A 22,524-nucleotide genomic window follows, 5' to 3' on the forward strand; every position below is an offset into this window, starting at 1 on the left:
TAAATATGTACTTATCTATCATAGTATCTTGATTTACATTGGTTGGAGAATGTAGACTTAAAATTACTTTAGATATTACATTCAAAGTGAAATCTAATGAATTAGTTAAATAAAATCAGTTCTAAATGTTGGTTGTGTGTTCATCTTTAAGTTATACAAAAACTTTTGATCACAGAGGATAACATTCAAACCAAAGTAAGCTTTATATTTGTTTCTGTTTTTAGCTCAAGACTCCATTTAGAAAAGTTGCTCAGTGACATGGCCAATATATATAATCGGATGACTCTTTCCATGAAATAAATTCTAGATGTAAGTTTTGCTTTTATCTTTAAATGTACAAGGATTTTTGGCTAAAAGACAATAAAATGTTTGCCCAAAGAAAGGTTTTTCTTTCTGTTTTTGTTTGTTGTTTATTTTTAACTTAAAACTCCATAGTTTTTATTGGTAAACATCCACTCAAAAGGAATTCTAGAACAAAAACATCAATAGGAGGGTCCTGGATAAGTGGGCATATATGATCATTCCATTTAACTTAGTGTATTAACTCAGATCCACTCTACCAGTCCATTTTCATTGCATGTTTACTTTTGATCCCTATTCTTACCAAAGAATTGAATAAAAGCAAAGATCGTGCAAGATTTGGTCTTTTATTCTTTGAAAATCTATTCAAGCTATTGGCTATACTTAATTATTCTAAAGATCTCCATCCCAGGGTGACAACAGTTCATTCTACATCAATAAATAAAATTAAGGTCTGTCACAGAGAAGGGGTAAAAGCCTTCTTGTATAGGAGCTACTCTGAAGCTAGTCAATTACTTCTTAGCACTGGTTATTTGGTAGAGAAGAGCTAGGCATGAACAACTCACCTTACTACTCCTCAAACAACAACTGATGGGTCCTACTAGTTAAAGATGAATTATCTCAAGATAAGGCTTACAAAGGACAGTACTTGACTAACAGATATGTTGTAAATCAGATTTCTACTGTGGCTGGACAGGTCTGGTGCCTTTTGGTCAGCCAAGGAACTACTGGGAAGTCATATCAAAAGAGAATTCTCTTTGTAATTCATCCATTGTATTAAAGCTGCAAAAGTTCTAAATCTATCAAAAAGAGGCAACATTTCAGGCACCCTTCTCATCCATTAGGAATGAATAACTACTACACACTTCCCGATAGTCATGCGGGGCAGAAACTCTTGGAGTGTAACTGAATTATCAATACACTTTAGATTAAACCATGTCTGTCTATATAGACAACTACACTTTTGCAAAGCCTAAAGATAGTAAAATAGTCTACAAGAGAAGTGTTAGCCTTAGTCCTGAACATAAGCAATGCAAAAGAGTGCAAGGCAAGTCATAATCTGGCATAGCCAGCAGGACTTACATGAAAGAAAACCTCCACGTGGCCTGTGATTACTCATGCTCAACCAGCGGGAATGAGTTTACCTCTGGGTGTGTTCATTCACAATTGATCAAAAAATAAGCAAACAAACCATAAAATTTATAGAAAGAGAAAATATATCTGCAAAGCATAATCCTTAGCATAGGGCAATCCAAATACTTCTCAAATGAAAAACAACCACTGAAAGGCACCTTCTTAAGAATCTTGAGTTATTTTCTCAGAATCTCCTCAGAATCAATATAGTATTCAAGAAGAAATGATTCACTGATTGACACTGGTGGCTAATATTCTTTATATCCACTAGTCTCGAGCCACACTGATCAATACATGGTCTTAACATAATTATTTCTTCCAAGACACCTCAGTTCCCACATCTCCCTGGAAAAAAGTATTGTGAACCAAGGTAGGCCAATTTAATCAAACAAGTTAATTAATAATTAACGTTTTGGAAAAGTAACAGTGGTGTCTGAAAATTTAAAGATGGGTAAGGAATAACTATTCCCATATCCTCTTACCAGAGTATAATAAAAGCAAATTCCTAACCTAATTCTGCTACACAGATATTTACTTAAAAAAAAAAAGAGGTGGGGTGTCTGGGTGGCTCAGTCGGTTAAGCCGACTCTTGGTTTTGGCTCAGGCGTGATCTCAAGGTTTGTGAGTTGCAGCCCTGCGTCAGGCTCTGCACTGTCAGGGCTAGGGATTCTGTCTCTCTGCCTCTCTCTGCCTCTCTCTCTCTCTCTCTCTCTCTCTCTCTCATACACATACACACACACACACACACACACACAAAATAAATAAACTGAAAATTTTTTTGAAATTAAAAAAGAAGACATATTAGTACAAGGGTGAGGTTTGTCTTAAAATATTTTGGCCATTCGGATATCTGTAATGGCCCTAATATCCCCAATAAGAGTCCATCTTTAATGCTGCTTACATTAATTATCAGTATAGGAGTGGGTATCTTGCCACTAATAAGAGAAGCATTGTAGTGGTGGTCTCCAGAATGACTAGATTTCTAGCTGACCACTACCTGGGATGTGAATTCCGGATGAAGGAAGTCTTCCAGACTAAGGAATAATTTAAACACACACATAAATAACATCACACAGTCAGAGCTGAAGTGTCTTTAAGTAAATTTCAGTGAACATAATAGGAATCTTAACATTTCCCCCTCCCCCACATCATTCCAAATTCTCTGTACAAACCTACAGCCATCCCAGCCCTCTCTGTTCCCAGGATTAGCTATAGTGAAGTGAATAATATATTGAGGGATTTGCTTTCTACTTAGTAGTTATGCGACTTGGGGCGAATGATTTAGCCTCCCTAGTTTCCTCATCCTTAAAGTGGAAAGAAAATGTCTATCACAAAGGGCTACTATGAAAATCAGAGATGACAAATGAACAAAAAAAAAAAAAAGCCAAGATACAGGCAGGCACACAGAGTACATGCCAGGAAGGTTTTGTTCCTGGAGGCTCTGCTCTGCCAGCCATTGTTACCATGAGGCCCAGAACCTTACAGAGCATGACCCAATGCTCCTGGGACAAGCTCTTCCTAAAACTCTCACGTCAAGTCATCCTGGAGTTGCTCCTTGAACCTCTCATCTGTGACTGTGAAAACTTCCAGTGAGAACTACTCAACTTATAAAAAGCCACCTCCTACACCTCTCCCCACTGCTATACGCGAGTTATAGAGTAGGACCATTCCTGCTAACTCCAAACGCAGGTGGTCAGAGTTTCACTGTCACTGTCCTCTTCTGATCTCTGGTCCACTAGTCTCCTAATCCCACAGGCCTTGCCTACTATAGCCTGCTCAGGTCTATTCATCACCATGGATTAGAAGTCATCACCCAATCTTAACTACCACTCCTCCAACCCCACCATTTCCCCCTACTCTTTCCTGCTTTTGACAATAGCAAAAGCTACAGTTGTTTGCCCTAGACCACTGATTTTGGTCAAGGGGCCTTGAGCCCCAGCATCACTGTTCTGAGGGTCTAACTGGACTAACCAATCTCTAAACAAATACAACTCTGTAAGTCACACATGTTCTTAGCGGCAGCTTTCCATATCCAGGGCACAAACCAAACCTTTCAAAGGCACTGAGTGCAAAGACTATACAGATAGTTCCTCGTGGCCAGTAGACTTCACTTTTCTGTAAAATGAGAAACATTCTCCTGTCCCACCCTAATAATCTATTTTCTTTAACAAACAAATCACCCTTAGATGTCTTCAATTCCTCCTATACCTTATGCCAGATGCCCTGGAGTCCTTATGTATGTTCCTCCCTGAAGGCTGGCCATGATATCCCAGCACTTTGAGAAGGATGTAGCCAATTGGAGGTATTATAAGAACTCCTGGTCCCTCCCAAGATGCCTTGCCAGACCATGAGCAAGCCTAATGCCATTTCTCAAAATCTAAGGAGTTAAAATATGGGGGAAAAAAATGTTCATGTTTAATTGATAAAAACATTGAGACACAATGTCATGAATAAATATTTGACCTGGCCTAATTCAATCCATTTTTAAGGTCTCTGGAACTTAATTCAAGCACCTGAACTAGAACTGAAACCCTGGTCTCTATTCTGGCAATAGTTATCCATTCAAGACCTAATGATAGTTCCATAATTATTCACTAGTTACTATATCATTAAGTATGACTTATTTAGACAAGCTAGGAAAAGGTTTAGATTTTTTGGTATTTTCAAAACTGATGGTTTAAAAATCTTCAATAACGCTTTGACCTATTGGTTTAATGTTTTTTCTTTTAATTTTTTTTAATGTCTATTTATTTTTGAGAAAGAGACAGACAGACAGAGCATGAGTGGGGGAGGGGCAGAGAGAGAAGGAGACACAGAATCCGAAGAAGGCTCCAGGCCTGATGCAGGCCTAGAACTCACGAACCATGAGATCATGACCTGAGCCGAAGTCAGACACCCAACCAACTGAGCGACCCAGGCACCCCCAAAATTTTTACTTAAGTCAACTTAAAACATTTACAAAACATACATGAAAAGCAAACTGAGTTAATGGTACATGGATTTCATATTTGAATACATTGTTGTCTCATTTGACGTGCAAATATGTTTTTGTCTACAACATATCAAATCAGGTTTTAATTATATTCAGATTCTTTTTATTTCATTTTTTTTTTAAATTTTTTTTTTTCAACGTTTATTTATTTTTGGGACAGAGAGAGACAGAGCATGAACGGGGGAGGGGCAGAGAGGGAGGGAGACCAGAACCGGAAACAGGCTCCAGGCTCTGAGCCATCAGCCCAGAGCCTGACGCGGGGCTCGAACTCACGGACCGTGAGATCGTGACCTGGCTGAAGTCGGACACTTAACCGACTGCGCCACCCAGGCGCCCCTTTTTATTTCATTTTTTATGAAAAAGTAAAGAGACTCAAATCTTTATTTAACATATTTAATACTCTTTTCACTGGATCTTAACTGTATTATTTTTGTGACGAACCTTGTATGCTGAAACCAGCTTCAAATGCTTAAGGTATCGCTTTTCTCCAACAATCTGAACAAACAAAAGATACCTATAATTTTTTTTTACCCAAATAAGTTAGACAAGTTTCCTGCTAATAAAAACTATGTTTCTTTTATTAACATAACAATGTACTTGTCTAGAGAGCTTTAGATTATCAATACCATTTATTAGGCACATTTATACCTTTTGCTCAATATTTTCATTATCACATTCATACTTTTCATTCATTTGATGATACATATGTACAAAAAAAAGTGACTGCTGACAATTAGGGAAGGTGGAAATCAGAATTTTTTGAAATTATGCCTAAATACAAGCAAATTCAACAAATTCCTCATCAGTCAGTGCCTTAGACTAAAAGCCAAAGAACCAGGGAAGGGTACATATTTTTTTCCCCTTTCACCAAAAAGTTGAACAAAATTCCTACATGATCACATATTTGAAAATCTAATCTTCATATTTGCCAACACCGCTAAGCTGCTGTATCAACTGACTGGCTTTAGCCAAATAAAACCTTTGTGCAACTTTGGAAGAAACTTCTACACAGGAAACTGTAAATTTTGACAGGCAAAACTGTGTCTTAATATGTGGTGTTTTTACACCAATTTCTTATACTCTATGACTATCTAAAATACATGCTATTTCATAATGGCTATAGGCGTAATATAATCAAAGGTTTTGTTTACTTAATTATCTCTTTTCTGTGTGAGACTAGAGAGTAAGATCCAACATAATGTGGTTCCTCTGCGGCAAAGTTACTTCAAGTGGTGCTGTCATTATTGGTTTTTAATGGTAGAAAAATATTTGGTTGACAATATCAGAGAAATTCCTGGGGGACATTTCACATATTCTTTTAGATGGAAAAAAACTGAATATATGGGAGCAAAATAACCACTTTCTCTGTATCTAATTTCTATCAATACCAAAAAATTGATGCACATTTTTTGTTTTGTGTTCTACCATATTTTAACATTAAAAAAGTTTTTAAGAAACTGAAATCTCATTTTCAAAACCTCCCTAGAATAATGCTGAGGAAATTAAAAGGTGTGCACAATCTTTAAAAACACTCCTTTGCGGGGAGGGAGGGGTGGCACTTGGGTGGCTCACCTGATTAAACATCCAACTCTTGGCTTCAGCTCAGGTCATGAACTCATGGGTTCATGAGTTTAAGTCCTGCACTGCAGAGTCTGCTTGAGATTGTCTCTCTTCCCTTCTCTCTGCCCCTCCCCCCGCTTGCTCTGTCTCTCTATCAAAATAAATAAATAAACTTAAAAAAAAAAAAAACACTCCTTTCTTTCACCTCTATTTCCACATTTGGACTTAGATCTTTAAGATGAATCAAGGTGACTATAAAGGGTCAGAAGTCAAAAATATTAGTTATGCCCAACAGAAAAACGAAGCAAACAAATATAAAAATAAAACAAAGAACTCTCATGTTATGATCAACTCCCATGAACTTCATTTTATCCACCTCTAATCGAATTTGGGTCCAGCCTTGCTATCTTGATCATACCAGTTTCTTGGTATAGCTTGAGAACTTATTCAATGTTTCCAGTCTAAATCACATGCACATTTCATATAATTATCTCTTCTACTCTTCTTTAAAAGATGGATGGATACTTACTGATTGTGGTTGTCTAAAGGTTTTATAATGGAGCATGGAATTCCATGAGAGGTAGGTGGTAGTTAGTGAAACGATTTTAAAAACACTTGGGATTGGCTCAGCAAAACTGCTAACTCAGTTTTTTCCCAGTAAACCTGCCTCTCATCTCCTCTACAACATCAGATGTAACAACTTAGAAAATAATCCCTGGATGCTAGTGTGATAGCAAAATGCAATCCCCCAGAGTCATTTCCAAGTCCCTTCTTCCTCCTATCAAGGGTAGATTTGCAAAGGAATTTTCTATTTCAGTCTTGAGGACCAGAATTAAGAATCATTATGTTGCCAAATACTATACCCTTACCTATTTTATTTCCCTTTTTTTCCAAATGAAATATCATTGGAATTACACTTGCAATTGAAAAGGAATTAAATCAACTTCTTATCAAAAATAATAAAAAGCAATGAAGATGTGCTATACTTTTATCAGTGTGTGCTTTTACATTTAGCAATAATCAAATTACTCCTTGAGGAATTCTGAGAGATTGAAATTTCAGAAGCAGTTACAAAATGCAGGTACTCTAAGATCTGCCCTATTATACAGGGCAGAGGAAAAATGTTATCAAAGCCTTACATTTATACTATTTTTTAACACTATAATTTTATTTATATGTTAACGTAAGAATAAAATAATAAATTACATATTTCTTTTGCTATCAAGACAGTATGCTGTCTGTAAAGTCTTAGAATACCAATAATACTATTTAATTTATTATGCACTTATTTGCCAGGCAGTATATTTAATTCTTTAGATATATTATCCTTAATCTTAAAAGTAATCTTAGATAAATTGTAACCATACATTCAAAGGTACAAATTTGTTTGTACTGTCCAGTAATGTCATTAAGTCATTCATGCATAAACTGAAGACCTATATACAATCACCTCACAAAAAAAAAAAGTAATAATAATTACCAAATAAAGGTTTAGATCTCCCTTAATAGCTGTGATAGGAGTCTCTTGATATGGACCAACACAGTTATTAAGTATGGGGCAAATTTTCAAACCTTACTAATAATTTTCCAGCCCCATACCTACCGCCAACTCCCACTCCCACACACACTATAGATTTCACAGAAAATTCTTTCAGATTTATCTCAATCCTGGATCTAAAGGCCCACATTACTTCATATATTGTCAAAATAACCAATCATCCAATTCTTAGAATATTCTAAAATATCTTGTATTATATAAAATATTATAGAATATTCCCCTTGTGGGGTGCCTGGCTGGCTCAATCAGAAGAGCATATAAATTTGATCTCAGGGTTGTGAATTCGAGTCCCATACTGGGCATAGAGATTACTTAAATAAATAAAATTTAAAAGTTATATATATTCTTGTGAAAACTGTTAAATAGCATACCCCTATAAGAAAAGGTTTTCACTTCTGCACATTGATATAAAATATAAAGCAGAGTTTCTCTTTGGATTATGAGCTATGTAATGAGGCCTCACTTTTTGCAGCCTATAATACACAGAGAAAACAATATTTCAGCATCTGAAGGCTATACATGGAAAAGTACACTTCTAAAAATATTATATAAAACTTATAAACTTAGATAATAAACTGATATGTATATATATAAATATTACATATATATATGCAGTACATAAGTATTACATATATACCAAAATATAATCCCATTAAACTACTAAACTTGGAAAGAAATTATAATTTTAAATATATAGTATTTAAAGTTACATTAAGAATCACTCAGTGAAATGACCACTTCTATACTTCATCATTAAATTGGAAATCATAGAATACATACAATAATGACAAATATGAAATCTGAATAAAAAGTGTACACCTAAGACCCAAACACCATCATTAGCTTAAAAGGATTTTGTTGTTCCACATATGTTGAGCTGGTCAAGCAGTTAATTATTTCCAACTTAATCTGTGTAGTAGAATAGCTAAAATCACAATAAAGATAAAAACGACACTGTTAAGAGAACAATTTGCAATTAAGAAAGTGAAACAATTACAAGTACAGCAAATCTGCTCTCAAACCAAAACACTAGTCTTGGTTATTCCTTTAGTGAGCTACCTCCTATAAAATCTCCCTGTTTAGTTTCTCTTGTCAGATAAATGTCTGTATATAAACTGGAACTATATGCCAAGAGTCTTATTGAAGGTATTACCCCATTTTAGCAAATTCAAAAAGGAAATATGAGTCATCTTTCTAATAAGATAATAACCAAAATGAATGGATAGTCATATTAATTGGATCTCATATCCCTAAATTAATACTGCTTGTTTAAGAAAAGAGTATGTGTGTGTGCAAGTGTGTGTCTAGACAGATAAACAGAGAGATAATACACTATGAAACCACACTAATTCTTCCTTTAGAATACTGTTCTTGCCTCAAAACAATTCCTTCTTAGTCTATACAGTCAAGGTTCCTTTGTTGGTAGAAAGTAACAGTGTTTCAAAGAGAAGTCAATTACTGGTGTTTTTTGTTTTTTGGGTTTTTTTTTACCTTCCAGGAAACAATAATCATGTACACTAACAGAATGCATGTCTTTATATACAACCAGCCTTCAAGGTTACATGCTTGCAAAGTAATGAAACAAGCATAATGTAAGTAAAACCTTAGGCTAATACTTCCAAAGGAAGGAATAACATCTTATATATTTAAACATTGTTACACACAGAAGAGCAAGACTAGATTTTTGACCTAAACTAAAAGATAAAAGAAATAATTCCTTAGCTATACAATTCAGTATATACTTGGGTACTTTCATCTTAAATGCTAAATTACCATCAAAATTTTCAAGTGCAATCAAATGTTTGCCAATTTCCAAACCTACATAATCAAAGAAAAACTATACTCTAAACTCTAAACAATAACAAAAATAACTTTAAAGAGGAGTTTCTCAGGGACACAATCTCTCTTAGTCAGCCCTAAAAACCTCAGATGCACACCCCACAAGAAATGTCGATGAATGTTGCTTAAATAAATTGAATTGTCAGCTAATACTTCCAAAGATTTAAGCTAGCCTGATCTCTGTTAGTATTAGTACTTAGAGAACTCTCAAACAAACTGTATAAAAACCCTTCTCGAAAAGTTTATGAAACAATGAATGTGGAGGGCTCAAAAACTCAGGAGAATCTTCTATTGTAAGCTCCACATGGCTCCAGTCTACATTATAAACTGTAAATCACTTCAAACTCTCAGCTCTCTCCTAAAACATTCATTTCCCTCCCTCCCTCTCTTTTTTCCTCCTGTCATCCTTCCTCATGGTTGATATTTCCAGCAAGTACTTAAGAGAACCTGAAACAAGGGACAAAGGACCTCCTCTCATTTCCTTAACTCAACACTGACCTGCCTGCCATTTCTACTGTCACAAGGCAAAGAGATCCCTGCTATCCTGTGATGGATATTCAGGCCTCTTAATCACGTTTCTGCCTTGGGTGATAATGTACCTCAAGACAGATGATGGAAGACAGATAAATGGAAATTTTCCAGTGGAGACCCACCATCCAGTATTTACCATCCAGTATTTACAGCATTCTGTATATAAACAGCCCTCAAATCCACATCTCTAAACTGAATTCTTTGCCATAAACTTTAAGAAAGAGAAAGAAAGAAAGAAAGAAAGAAAGAAAGAAAGAAAGAAAGAAAGAGAAAAGAAAAGAAAAGAAAAAAGAAAAGTACAAGGGAGAACTTTACCTTGGTTATCCCAAGCCATTAAGCTTCTCAAACTCTTGTTTTAGAAAAAGAAGAATTACAAGAGTAAATACAAAAGGAAGGGATTCCCCTTATAAATCAGCCACCAAGGCTGATGATTTTTCCCTTTCTGGTACTATTCCAGGTCTCTCCCCCAGTGTTGGCTCAGGTCTCAAGTAGTTCATGACTGAACTCCAGTTTTCTTTCTACGATAACATTTTTGGCATTCTGAAACATCTTCCACGCAGCAAATCCATCTTTCTTTGGTTTGAGATCTCCATGTGGAAGATTACTGAGGCTTCTACTAATTTGAGTTCATTTTAATTTCAAGGCCTCTTCATAGTTGTACTTTCTCTAAATACCCTAGTCCCTACCCTGGGGCCAGAGGGCCTGCTGCATTCCATAGGTACCTGTAGCCTCTGTCCCTTTGCACTCATATCATTCCCTCCATATAACATCCTGAGATGTGGTAGCTCCTGAGACAAATGGAATTTACTCTCCATTCAAAATCCCAATCCCAAACCTCTTGAACCATACATGTTTCTCTCCATCCTAAACTCCATCGAGGGGGTAGGGTGGGTGTTTTAAAGCTGGTCAAAAATAGTTTGCCCATATTAATCTGACTCGATGTGAATATTCCTTAACACTCTATCACTTGCTCTAGAATTTAGGTAAATTAAAATTCTATACAATTGCATTAGCTTTTTTGAGAAATTTTATTATACTTGGTTTTTATGCTTATCCTGTAATGCTCTTTAGTTAACTGGTTTGCACCCTAATGGAGATTGTCGCACTAAGGGAAGTCTTAACAATGCCTAGGACAGTGCTCCTGTTCACCTGCAACAAATACCCTGTAATACTGATGAGGAGACACATGACAGGACACGTACCTGAATTAGAATTTGTCATTTACATGGAAGTTGAAAAAGACTGAGAGTTGTATGTAATAGAAAGTGTCACTACATTCAATAACCAAAAATGCTTGACACTCATTGTTGCCTTAGCGCACCTCCAGAACTTTTACAAACTTCCTAGATTACTGATTTTTTCCCCAGGGCTTTTCCTCATATCCTTGTGCTACATGCCACAATTAACAACACTCAAGTTTAGCAATCTGCCCTCCAAATACTTTAAAGAAAGCATTCAGTGATTATTCAAGTGACTTTTATAGGGCAAGGATTAGCCAGTCCTCCAGGGTGGAAATTTAGCACCTTTATAGACTTCTGTTCCCACCCCCTAAACCCTGCCTGTTTATACTAAGACTGGCGCCATGCCCCTTCTCCTTCACACTCTTAATCACCCTTTTCCATGCAACATCACTCTGGATGGCTACAGAAACCTGAAATTCAAAATTGCACTACAAACAGTTGTGGGCAGGGTGGGTCCCTTCCCCGGGTGGCCTGGCCCAGGATAATGGCCCCTTTTCCAACCTGCCTTTTGTGACCGCTGTCCAGAGTCCCACAGGGACGGCCAGCCTCGGAGCGCCCCTAGGCGCACCCCCACCACTTAAAGGTCTGTGCCTCTACTTCAATGCCCTACTATCAGTGCCTCAGGGATGCCGATCAAAAAGGCTGCAACTTCCAGATTTTATCGTTGAAAATTTTGCTTTCACGTTCACACAAAGGTAGGACTAAAAAACACCACAGGGAGGTGAGTCGTTGTGATCTGGTCAGTTGTTTTCACAGCTGGCCGAGTCAATCATTCCCTCTTAAAAGCTTATTTGACAGGTGAGAAATTCCTCATCTCTAGATCATTCCAGGAACTCCTCAGCATCGGTCCGAGCTGGGAGAGGGGCCTGAAGAGGAAGGGAGTGGTGCTGAAATCGTGTTGAGCGTGTCCCGGGGGAAAACTCTGGTCCGGGAAGGAGGATTCTGGCGCCAGGAACGTGCTGGTCCAGGGTCCAGAGGGAAGCGGGGAGGGGGGGCGGGGAGCGGAGGAGGAGGGGGAGCAGGGAAGTCTTAAGAGGAGGGAGAGGCGCTGGGAGACATGGGCAAGCAACCTACCTGGAAATGTCCCGAGAGGACTGGAAATGGGTGAGGAGGATGCGGACTGCAGAGATACCGGGAATGCAAGAAGACGGGGCAAAGGGAGAACCGGACAACGGGGAATGCAGTGCTCCGGCTGCCGGCGTCCAGCCCTGGCCGGTGCCAGACCCTTCCCGAGCGCCGGCGAGGCTGGCTCCCGGCCGAGCCCCCGGAGCCGGAAAGTTGGCGCGGCGAGGGGCGACCGGACGGGCAGCGCCCCCTGTACGGCGCCTTACCTTCTGGTCGACGATGGAGCAAGCCATCTCGCGGACGTGCGCCAGGCTGTAGTCCCCGGACGAGTCCTGCAGCAGCAGCACCGGCTCGCGGCTCAGGCCGATCTGCAGATGGAAGGAGATGCCCCCGGCCGGGGCCGCGACGGGAGCCAGGAACGGGGCTGGCCCCGGGCCGGACCCCGGCACCAGCGCCGCGGCGGCCGCCGCTGCCGCCGCCGCCACGGGCAGCAGCGGGCTGGGCGGCCGCAGGACCGGAGGGGCGCTCATCGCGCGGCGGGGCGCGCCGAGGGTCGCGGGGCCGAGCAGCCGAGGGCGGGGGCCGGCGGAGCGGCAGCCGAAAAGTTTTGCCGCCGCGGAGTCGGGAGCTTCTTTCTCCGAGAGCCGAGGCGGAAAATAAAAACTTTCCGGAAAAGTCCCCGCGCGGGGGGAGGGCGAGAGGATGAGGAGCGGGAGGGGAGCGGGGGAGGGAAAATGGCTGAGGCGGGAGGGCTGCGCCGCCGGGAGCGCGGGCGCCGCACGGGGGAGGCGCCGCCGCCGCCGCCGCCGCCTTGGAGCAGCCGCCGCGCGCTCGCGGGGACGGGCGGCGGGTCAGCGCGGCCCGGGCGCCGGGCGCCAGGCGGAGGCGGGGAAGGGGGCGCGAGGGGCGGGGAAGGGGAGCTGGAGGCGGGCACTGCGGAGACACCACCCGGCGGGCGCCGGAGCCGCAGGAGCAGCGGCCGCGCGGCCGCAGTAGCCGCAGGGTGCCCGGTCGCCGCCCCCTCCGCCCTAGGTTCGCCGGGCCTGAGCCTCCCCGAGCCGGGGCAGGACTGCGCGGCGGGGCTCGGGGCCGCCTCCGCGGCCGTGGTCCGTACTTCCCCGCCCGGACTCCGGTCTCCGCTGGTCCGGCTGCCCCGGGGCTCAGACGGAGGGGACGGAGGGGACGGAGTGCACCTCCTCCGACCCGCTTCCCAGCGCCGCCGGCTCCCCCCGTCCCCGCCACCAGTTCCAAATACCCCAATACAGCGCACTTCTACCAGTGGAGTGACCTGTGATGGACCGAAGAATGCCAGCCCTGCGGCTTCCCGTGGGTCGTACCTTCTAAGCGTCAGGGAAAAAGAAAATAGAGGGTCCCCAGAAACCCACTTGCATCCCGCCTCCTTCTAGGACCCCTTGGGTTTCTTGCCAAAGAGGGTAGGAAGCCCGTCCACGGAAATGTATTTAAACCTGTCACTACGTTTTTTGGCTCTGACACACCCCGGTACCCGACCCCACCTACTCCACCGCAGCTCCTAGATATACACAAGTGGCTGAATTTCAGAAGAGACAGTCTCTTCTGAAAGAGCAGGCATTGTCTACATAAAGGCGGGAGAAACGTCTGATGTGGCCTCTTTCTCTTCACCTTATTCTCTGTGTCTGGCACTTTTATTTCTGGAGCCTCAGAAACCCTGGTTTCTTTCTTCCCCCATCATTCTGAAGTCTGCTTTGTAGGAGTGGTGCTCCCAGCCTCACCCAGCGCCACCACCATGACTAGCAACACCGTCAAGGTTGGGCACCCTCTGCTCTAATTTGGGTAGTTGTTGGTTGTTGTTGTTGTTGTTGTTGTTGTTGTTGTTGTTGTTGTTGTTTTGACGGGCTTGGGGGGGGGGGGGGAAGATAGGTGCTTCCCAATCTTTGGGGATGAATTCTAATCTTTTCCCCCCACCAGGACGGGCTTCGGTTGTGTGACTGTGCAAGTGCACAGGGCCTGACCTCAGAAGGGCTCTGCTGGGTGTAATGCTCAGCCACAATGGTTTGCTGCCTGTCAGTATCTTTGAATTATTCATAATTTTTTTCATTTTGCAGTGGGCCGGGCAAATTATGTAGCCCACTTCTCCAGTATTCCCCTTACACTGCACAAGTGGGCATACCACATACCCAAGCAAACCACTATGCATGTTTTCAACTGTAGTCCGTTGCATTTTTTTCTATTTGGCTCTATGTCTGTCAGTCTGTCTGTCTTGATCTCTGTTTCTGGCCAGGACAGAACATCGAAAGGTGGTTTCCTGTTAGATCCTTGTTCCCAGGGTTAGCAAGGGAGCCTTGAATGTCCCCAGTGACGCTGTATCTCATTCACTGCTCTAGAAGAAATTTGAATTTATTCTCTCTGGATTTGATGGTGTGATGAGGTCTACCTGTGTGCACTGACATTTTCCCTGCTTCCTTACTTATGAACTGGTTCTCTTCATCCATGGTAGAGTGTAATTTTCCTAATATGCCAGATTCAGCTAAAGTAGGAGAATGGTGGAATTATTCTTGATACAATGCTGTTCTGATTTCTCAAGGAAGTTTTTTTTTTTTTAATGTCAGCATGTTTCATTTTCTTTTAAAATTTGAATTAAGTATTCCCACAATTTTCTACTACCAGAAAAAAGTTTGCTGGTCAGTTTACAAGGTACTTACCAAAAGCTAGTTTAGCTTGAGATTCAGGAGAGCTGAAGACATTCATGTTTTATAGATAACACAACAAAGTATTAAACCTTCTCTGTGTCAGGCACTATACCGGCACAGGTATACAATGGTGAAGACAGACGAGGTCCCTGCTATATCAGACCACATTTTAAAAGGAAAGAAAAAAAGGAAAACAATAAATTAGATTATTTCTGATAATCATTAGTTGCAATGATTATAAATAATGCAATAGTAATGATAGTGACTTGTGAAGGGATAGCAGACCAAGAAACACGACTTTGAACTAGGCATAAGAGGTTTCACTGAGTTTACATTTGAGCCACAACCTAGTGATGGAAAGAGGCCAGTCTTAAGAATATCTGAGTTAGTCACACTCTAGGTATAAGGAAGAGTTAGCATAAAGAATATAATATGGGAATGTACTTGGTGTTTTCAAGGCCCAGAAGAAGGATAAGTGTATGGGATGAGGTCAGATGGCTGGTAGAAGCCAGATCACAAAGAGTCTTGAAAGTAAAGAGATTTTATTCAGGTGTACTGACAAACCACTGGAAGGTGTTAAACCAAGAAGTACAATATAATTAGCATTTTTTAAAAGATCACACTCTGGGGGTGCCTGGGTGGCTCATTCGGTTAAGCAGCTGACTCTTGATTTCGGTTCAGGTCATGATCTCAGGGTTTGTGAGTTTGAGCCCTGGTCTGCATTGTTAGCACAGAGCCCACATGGGATTCTCTTTCTCCTCTCTCTGCCCCTCCCCCACTTGTGTGCCCTTGCTCTCTCTCTCTCTCTCTACCTCTCTAAAACTAAATAAATAAAACTTCCATAAATAAATAAATAAATGACCACACTCTGGCTACTATATATAAGAGAAAAGAATCCAAGCAGAGACACCAGGACTTGCTCTTGTCCAGTCTAGAAATACTACTGGCTTGGATGGTTACGGTCATAGTACAGACATTAAGAAACAGAAAGATGCAGGCTCTATTTTGGAGGCAAAACTGAAGGTCTTGCTGATGAATCAGGGTTATAGGGAGAGACCAGGAGAGTTATGAAAGATTCCTCAGTTTCTTAGCAGTTAGCCTATTGGTGGTGCCAATGATGGAAACAGAGAAGATACGGAAGAAGCAAGCTTTGGGAGAAATAAGATTTCTGCTTTGGCCATGTTGACTTTGAGATATCATCGGGTATTCAACCTGGAAATAACAACTACAGCTGAATAGTTGATCCCAGAGTTCAGGAAAAGAGAATAGGGCCAGAAACACATTGGGAAATCAGCAGTATGGAGAAGATATTAGATGAGATCTCTAGAGAGAAAGGGCTTAGGGCATTCATCAGTTACATGATACTTAAAGGCACTTAGATGTCCTACTTAGGAAGAAAGTAAACTAGGTAAATAACTGTTACTTATACTCTGGTTTCTCAGTAGTATGAAAGATTCTCATGGGGTGTTGGACATTATTGAGAAGGAGGCAGGACAGGAGAGAAAATTCTAAAGAAGCCCTGAATAATTAAAATTAGTTTTAAGAAGTTGATAAATTACTGAATGGAAAAGAATGAATAAAGAGAAACAAGAAAAAAAATTAAACAACTGGAGCTCCCCATAAGAAGCAGAAAATTCACATGGACTTGGTAATTGCAATTTCTGTGGCAGACACCGGAGATCTGACAGTTTGCCAACTGCTACCCACTCTTGCTGAATGCAGAGAATGAGCAACAGATAATGTCTGCAAGAAACCTGATATGTATCTTCATGACTTCAAAATAATACATAGAAAACTTGAAGGGTTTTTAGAGAATTCAGTGCTTTTAATCCCTTCTGGATGTTTGGACTTTGGAAAAGAATAGAGGATATAGAAAATGAATAACTGTTTATACACATTATATACATGAAGTGATTTCATTGTTTGAATTGTGGGTAACATTCCTGGAACAATGGGACTTCCAGCAGTGTTGGGAATACTGTCTTAGAAAAGAAGGTTCAATACCCTAATTAGGCCTCCATGTAAAAGTGATTTGGGTATGGAGAAGTATATGGAGGTACTTACAACCATTTCCAGAGATAAATGCTAATTCTGTAGGATATTCTCTAAAAGAGGGATGCATATTGAAATAATTTTGAAAATAACTGCACAAATTTCATTTTTTGTTATAGCTTATAAATTAAATTAGCATTTAAATTCCCAATACAAATTAGCATTTAAAGGCACTGAGAACTCCTACAAAAATTTTATTTCATTTAACCCAATACTTTCTAGATATTTTTGACCTCAGAATCCCACCTCGTTTGTTACTGTTATTGTAGTTTTTTATCATGTAGCATATCTTAACATTTCATATAGCTAGTGTTCCACAGAACACCCTTTGGGAAACAGAGTGCTATATAACAAATGTAAAAGAAATTAGGTTATAAGTTGAAGGTAAAGAACATTTCTCTGATAATTAAAAGCAGATACTTTGAAGAAGAGCATGAATGTCAAAAACAGATGCATAATATTGGGAGTGTCCACTAATTCACAATTAATCAGGAAGAGGATCAAGAATAATCTGACTTGAAGGGAAGTCAGTCTGGAAGCACTATATGCTTTGTCCAGAAGATATGGACAACAGAGAAAGAAAAGTGAGCAGAAAAGACATGCAGTTCTATACCTGAAAGGGTCTTATCCTCTGGAACAACCATTTTACAGCCTAAGAAACTGAGGAACAGAGAAATTATATACCAATGTGGAAATGAGAAATTGGAAAGAGAAAGTATGGTACCAGGCTGTTCTCCTTTTTATATAATTGAACACTGGAAGTTGTAAGCATGAGGATAAATATAATGGATGGATAGATGATACGTGATTAATATATATGATAAAAACATTTTATATTGCTTAATAGTGTTCACAAATTACAGTCTGTAAGATCAGGTTAAATAAGGATAATGTGACAAAACTGGCACAACAGAAAAACAAGTTCCTGTTGGAGACACCAAACATATAGACATCTGCCAAAAATCTTCTAAAACCTGAGCATTTGATAAAATCTTGCCTATCTTGCTAATATTTTCATGGGAAATAAAAAAGGGGGGGGAACATGTTTAGTTCATCAAGAAAAAAATAAAATTGATCTGTTCTTTAAGAAAGCAGATTTTAAAAATTCAGAGAAAAAACAAGTGGGATTGTAGAGCTACAGACCCCAAAAAAGACAGGAGGCCTTTGAAGACAAGCTTTCAACTATAAAATCATAATGATCCAGGTGAGGAATAAACTCAGACACCAATGTGATCACATGTTAACTTCTAGATGAAAATAGATCTGCAAACAGAATGAACAAAAATGGATACAAGTTATATGAACAAGAATACAAATAAATAAAGATTATTTTAACCTAAAAGCAAGTACTTGCTGTACATAAGAATGCTGTTTTGGACACACCTGGCTGGCTTAGTCAGTAGAGCCTGTGACTCTTAATCTTGGATTGGGGCAGTGAGTTCAAGCGCCATCTTGGCATAGAGCTTACTTGAAAAAAAAAGTGTTAGGTTTTTAAACACTCTCCCACCCCCTTAATAATTAATTTACAGGCAAAAATTGAATTTTTCACTTTAATTTTTACTTATGAGAGATTAAACATTTTAATGTGCTTATTGGTCACTTGTATGTTTTCTTTCTGAATATTTTCCTTCTCTACACGTTAATAAATGAGAGATTGTCATATACAAAGAATGTCATTCCTGGGACACCTGTGTGGCTCAGTCGGTTAAGCGTCTGACTCTTGGTTTCAGCTCAAGTCATGATCTCACAGGTTCATGAGTTCAAGCCCCACATCAGGCTCTGTGCTGCCAGTGCAGAGCCCACTTGGGATTCTCTCTCTCTCCCTCTCTCTCTCTCTGCCCCTCCCTCACACGTGCTCTCTCTCTCTCTCTCTCAAAATACATAAATAAAATTAAAAAAAAAAATAAAATTTATTGTGCGAATATTGAAGCTTTTACTTTGCACACATGCAAAATACCTATGTTTACATTTTTGTTATACCATTTTTTTGTTGTTGCTAGACTTGATTCCCGGAACATCATCCCTTCCTGGACAATAATTACTTTGACTCTGCTGTTCTAATAAGAACTAAAATCTGCTGGCTCCAAGGTATAAAATTTACTCAGGTTCCCCACAGAAAACAGAATAAAACACTCTTTCCTTGAACTTAAATATACTCAAAGGCTATTGCTTACAATTGCCAACTTTAATTGTGCACATCAGCTTTTATTAAGTCAATCCAACATTCAAATTCAGAAAACATTAATAGTAGCACATTTCTTTTTATAAAGATGCAATTCTTCTAATCCTGGCTTCAAGCCCCATTGGTTCCAGGGATACAAACTTTTCCTTCCTTCTTATTGGATTTTATGTGTTGTCATAGCCTAACATGTTCCAGCTATGACTATCAAATACATTCCATTAGTTGATAATATTCCATAACCTAATTTATTCTTCGTACATGTCATTTTGTGAGATTCAACATTATTTTATTCAGTCCATTTTATAAAGCATGGACTAAATTTTTAAAAATTAATACGAATGAATAAATGAGGTGCCATTAATCCAAAGTTACTTTTTGGGTTCCTTCCTGGAAAAAAAAAATTTTGAGCTGAAATTTCTTCTGTGTGGTTTCTGATGCTTGATTTGGAAAATGAAATTTTTAAGGGAAAGAATCTGGCAGATTTACTTCTTAGTGACACAACCAGGAAAAATAGTTTTAATAGTTTAAGAAAAAATAATTTGCTTTTCTTGGCTTAGAAAAATTTTAAATGGAATTATTTCTAAAATTCACATATTACTGTAAAATTTGTATGGCACTAGGATGAAAAGATGCATAATTAAAATGAGGTCATTTTTATGGAATTGAATCCATATTTTATCTAATCATCATCCTGCATTTTCTTTATTAATTCTTATCCTCAAACATACAAACCTAAAAAGCCATATTGTTGCAACCACAGTAAACCTCCTTTCCCATACTTTACTGTCTTTAAATTGAATTATTTACACACTTAATCTCACATGTATTCAAAACTAAAAATCTCTGTCTCAGACAGCATTAAGTAGAATATTTACTTCTTGATTAAATATTAACTTATTTATTTTAAATATATAAATTATTTATATTTATGTAATATCATATGTCCTTTTCATAAATATATTTTTTTTTGTTCTGTCAACCAGACTGCCTAGGAAAAGTGAAGTCCTCATAAACTGAAAAATAAAAAATCATTACATTTTCGATTTGTTTGAGAATGTACTTAAGAAAAAAATTATGTACATACTCTTTTCTATGAAAGAAGAACATTCTAGAATTCCTTAACCTTTGCACTTTGCTTCTCTGGTTGAATGCCAAAGTGGACAAGTGTAGATAATGGGATTTAAATGCTTGTTAGTTTGTCCATGCAACAGCTATCCTATGACTGTCCAATATATCTTTGTCTTTTCTTTATTTCAATATATAGTCATCTATATCTGACCTTACAAGTTGAACTTTTTTTTTTTTTTTTTTTTTTTTTCAGAGAATGCGTGGGGTGGGGCGCAGAGAGAGCCTGGGGACAGAGGATCCAATGCGGGCTCTGCACAGACAGCAGAGCCAGATGCTGATGCCAGGCTCAAACTCATGAGCCAAGCTGTGAGATCATAACCTGAGCGAAAGTCAGATGCTTAACCACTGAGCCACCCCAGGCACCCCACAAGTTGAACTTTTTAAAAATTTAGTTACTGAAATAAATTTTACTTGCTTTGGAGAAATAATTTAAATCATCAATGAGGAAGAGTCATCTTAACCTTTATTTCCTTTCCCAAATATATTTTCTTTATTTTTATATAGAATATTAAATACTTCATAATTAGGTGATAAAAAGTATTTACATGATTTTAATTAATGATTTGTCATCTGTGTCCTTTCAAAAAACAAACTGTTTTAATGAATGGAAAAATCAAAATAAATAAGTAGCACAAACATTTTAGCTAATATACATAATTTCTACTGTAACATTTAGCTTTAACTTTCTTCACAGGCAAAACAAAAGAAAGAAAACAATGCATTCCTCTTTCTTATTGTCTGATTTTATTTTTTTTATTTAATTATTATTATTTATTTTATTTTATTTAAACCCAAGTTAGTTAATACGTAGTATAATAATGATTTCAGGGGCACCTGCTCCTACTCTCTCTCTCTCCCTCAAAAATAAACATTAAAAATTTTTTTAAAAATAATGATTTCAATATTATCATATTTTAAACTAAAATTTTAGATGAAATTATCACAGGTGTCCATATTATACAAGATATGGAAAAACTCTTGATTTACATACGCTCTAAATTTCCTAAGAGCAAGACTCTTTGTTTTATTTACCTTCTATCCCTTAGTACCAGAATAAATACTTATTTATATAATATTTATATAATACTTATAAATACAGAATACTTATTAATGTGCTTTTGGAATAAATTGTTCAACTACACTTTGAAGATTAAAAATTTACAAACATTTTTTGCAAGGTAGTAGTCTTTTATATCTACCCTACTTATTTAAAAGCCCAAGTCACAGAAACCAACTCTAAATCAGACAGACATTTCCTTTCTTTTTTATTTTTTTAATGTTTATTTTTGAGAGAGAGAGAGAGACAGAGTAGGAGCAGGGGAGGGACAGAGAGAGAGGAAGACACAGAATCCCAACCAGGCTCCAGGCTCTGAGCTGTCAGCACAGAATCCAACACAGGAGTCGAACCCATGAACTACGAGATCATGACCTGAGCTCAAGTCAGATGCTTAACCGACTGAGTCACCCAGGCGCCCCCAGACAGACATATCCTTGTGGGACTCGGTTAATGAGGTTCAGACAAATTCTATTCTTGTGATCTAGTCAGACCCACGCAGATTGGCATAGTCAGTTAGCACTGTGCGCAGATATGCTTATAGGACTTTCTTAGGGCTATTACCCTAGCACCCATCACATAGTATTGATTTTGCTTACATCCTATACCTGTGGGAACCATTTTATAACCATGTCTACATACCCCTCCTCAAGTGTCTCCAGAACCATACCTGACATAGAATAGATGCTGATACTTGGTAATAGTTCAATAACTGTTTACTGAATGAATCAATGACTTGAGTTTAAAATGCCTCCAAAAAATAAATGGTTAGCATAATCTAATGGCCTAGCTTCCCAAAAATCAACCACCTCAGCGTGGAATAACATGTATTGTTATTTTCCTGACTATAAAAGTAATAACATGTTAATTTTAAAAATTAGGAGAAAACAAAAATGTAAATCAAAAAAATATTTATAAATCTCCTCAGAATTAACATTAAGTGGAATCTTATTAAAATATTGTTGCTTATCTGATTTTTTAAATTTAATATACCAAGTATTAGTCTGAAGTCATTAAATATTTTTCAGAAACATTTGTGATGGCTGCAGAATATTCTACAATATGGTTTGTGACTCCACATAGTTGAATATTTTCTTTCTTTCTTTTTTTTTTTTTTTTTGGCTGACACATTTTTTTAATGTGAATAATAGCACTATTACTTGGGCAGAAAATATATTCATAAATTGAAATAAAGATTTAGAAACGTAGTTATAAGAAA

At 38.7% G+C, this 22,524-nt stretch overlaps 1 protein-coding gene across 3 annotated transcripts in view; it reads right to left on the reverse strand.

Annotated features, from left to right (window-relative positions):
- Positions 1-12,859, reverse strand: part of PRKD1 (protein kinase D1) — a 334,322-nt gene extending 321,463 nt beyond the window's left edge. Inside the window, exon 1 of one of the 3 annotated variants that reach the window (XM_045450589.1) lies at positions 12,487-12,859. In XM_045450589.1, the coding sequence (XP_045306545.1) occupies positions 12,487-12,750 (264 nt within the window). In that variant the 5' untranslated portion in view covers positions 12,751-12,859. Of the gene's footprint in view, positions 1-12,229; positions 12,449-12,486 lie in introns of those variants that run through there. The other 2 variants (XM_045450590.1, XM_045450591.1) reach the window with 2 other exon arrangements.
- Between the last annotated feature and the right edge of the window lie 9,665 nt (positions 12,860-22,524).

This window comes from Leopardus geoffroyi, chromosome B3, assembly GCF_018350155.1.
Source record: "Leopardus geoffroyi isolate Oge1 chromosome B3, O.geoffroyi_Oge1_pat1.0, whole genome shotgun sequence".
Lineage (NCBI taxonomy): Eukaryota > Metazoa > Chordata > Mammalia > Carnivora > Felidae > Leopardus > Leopardus geoffroyi.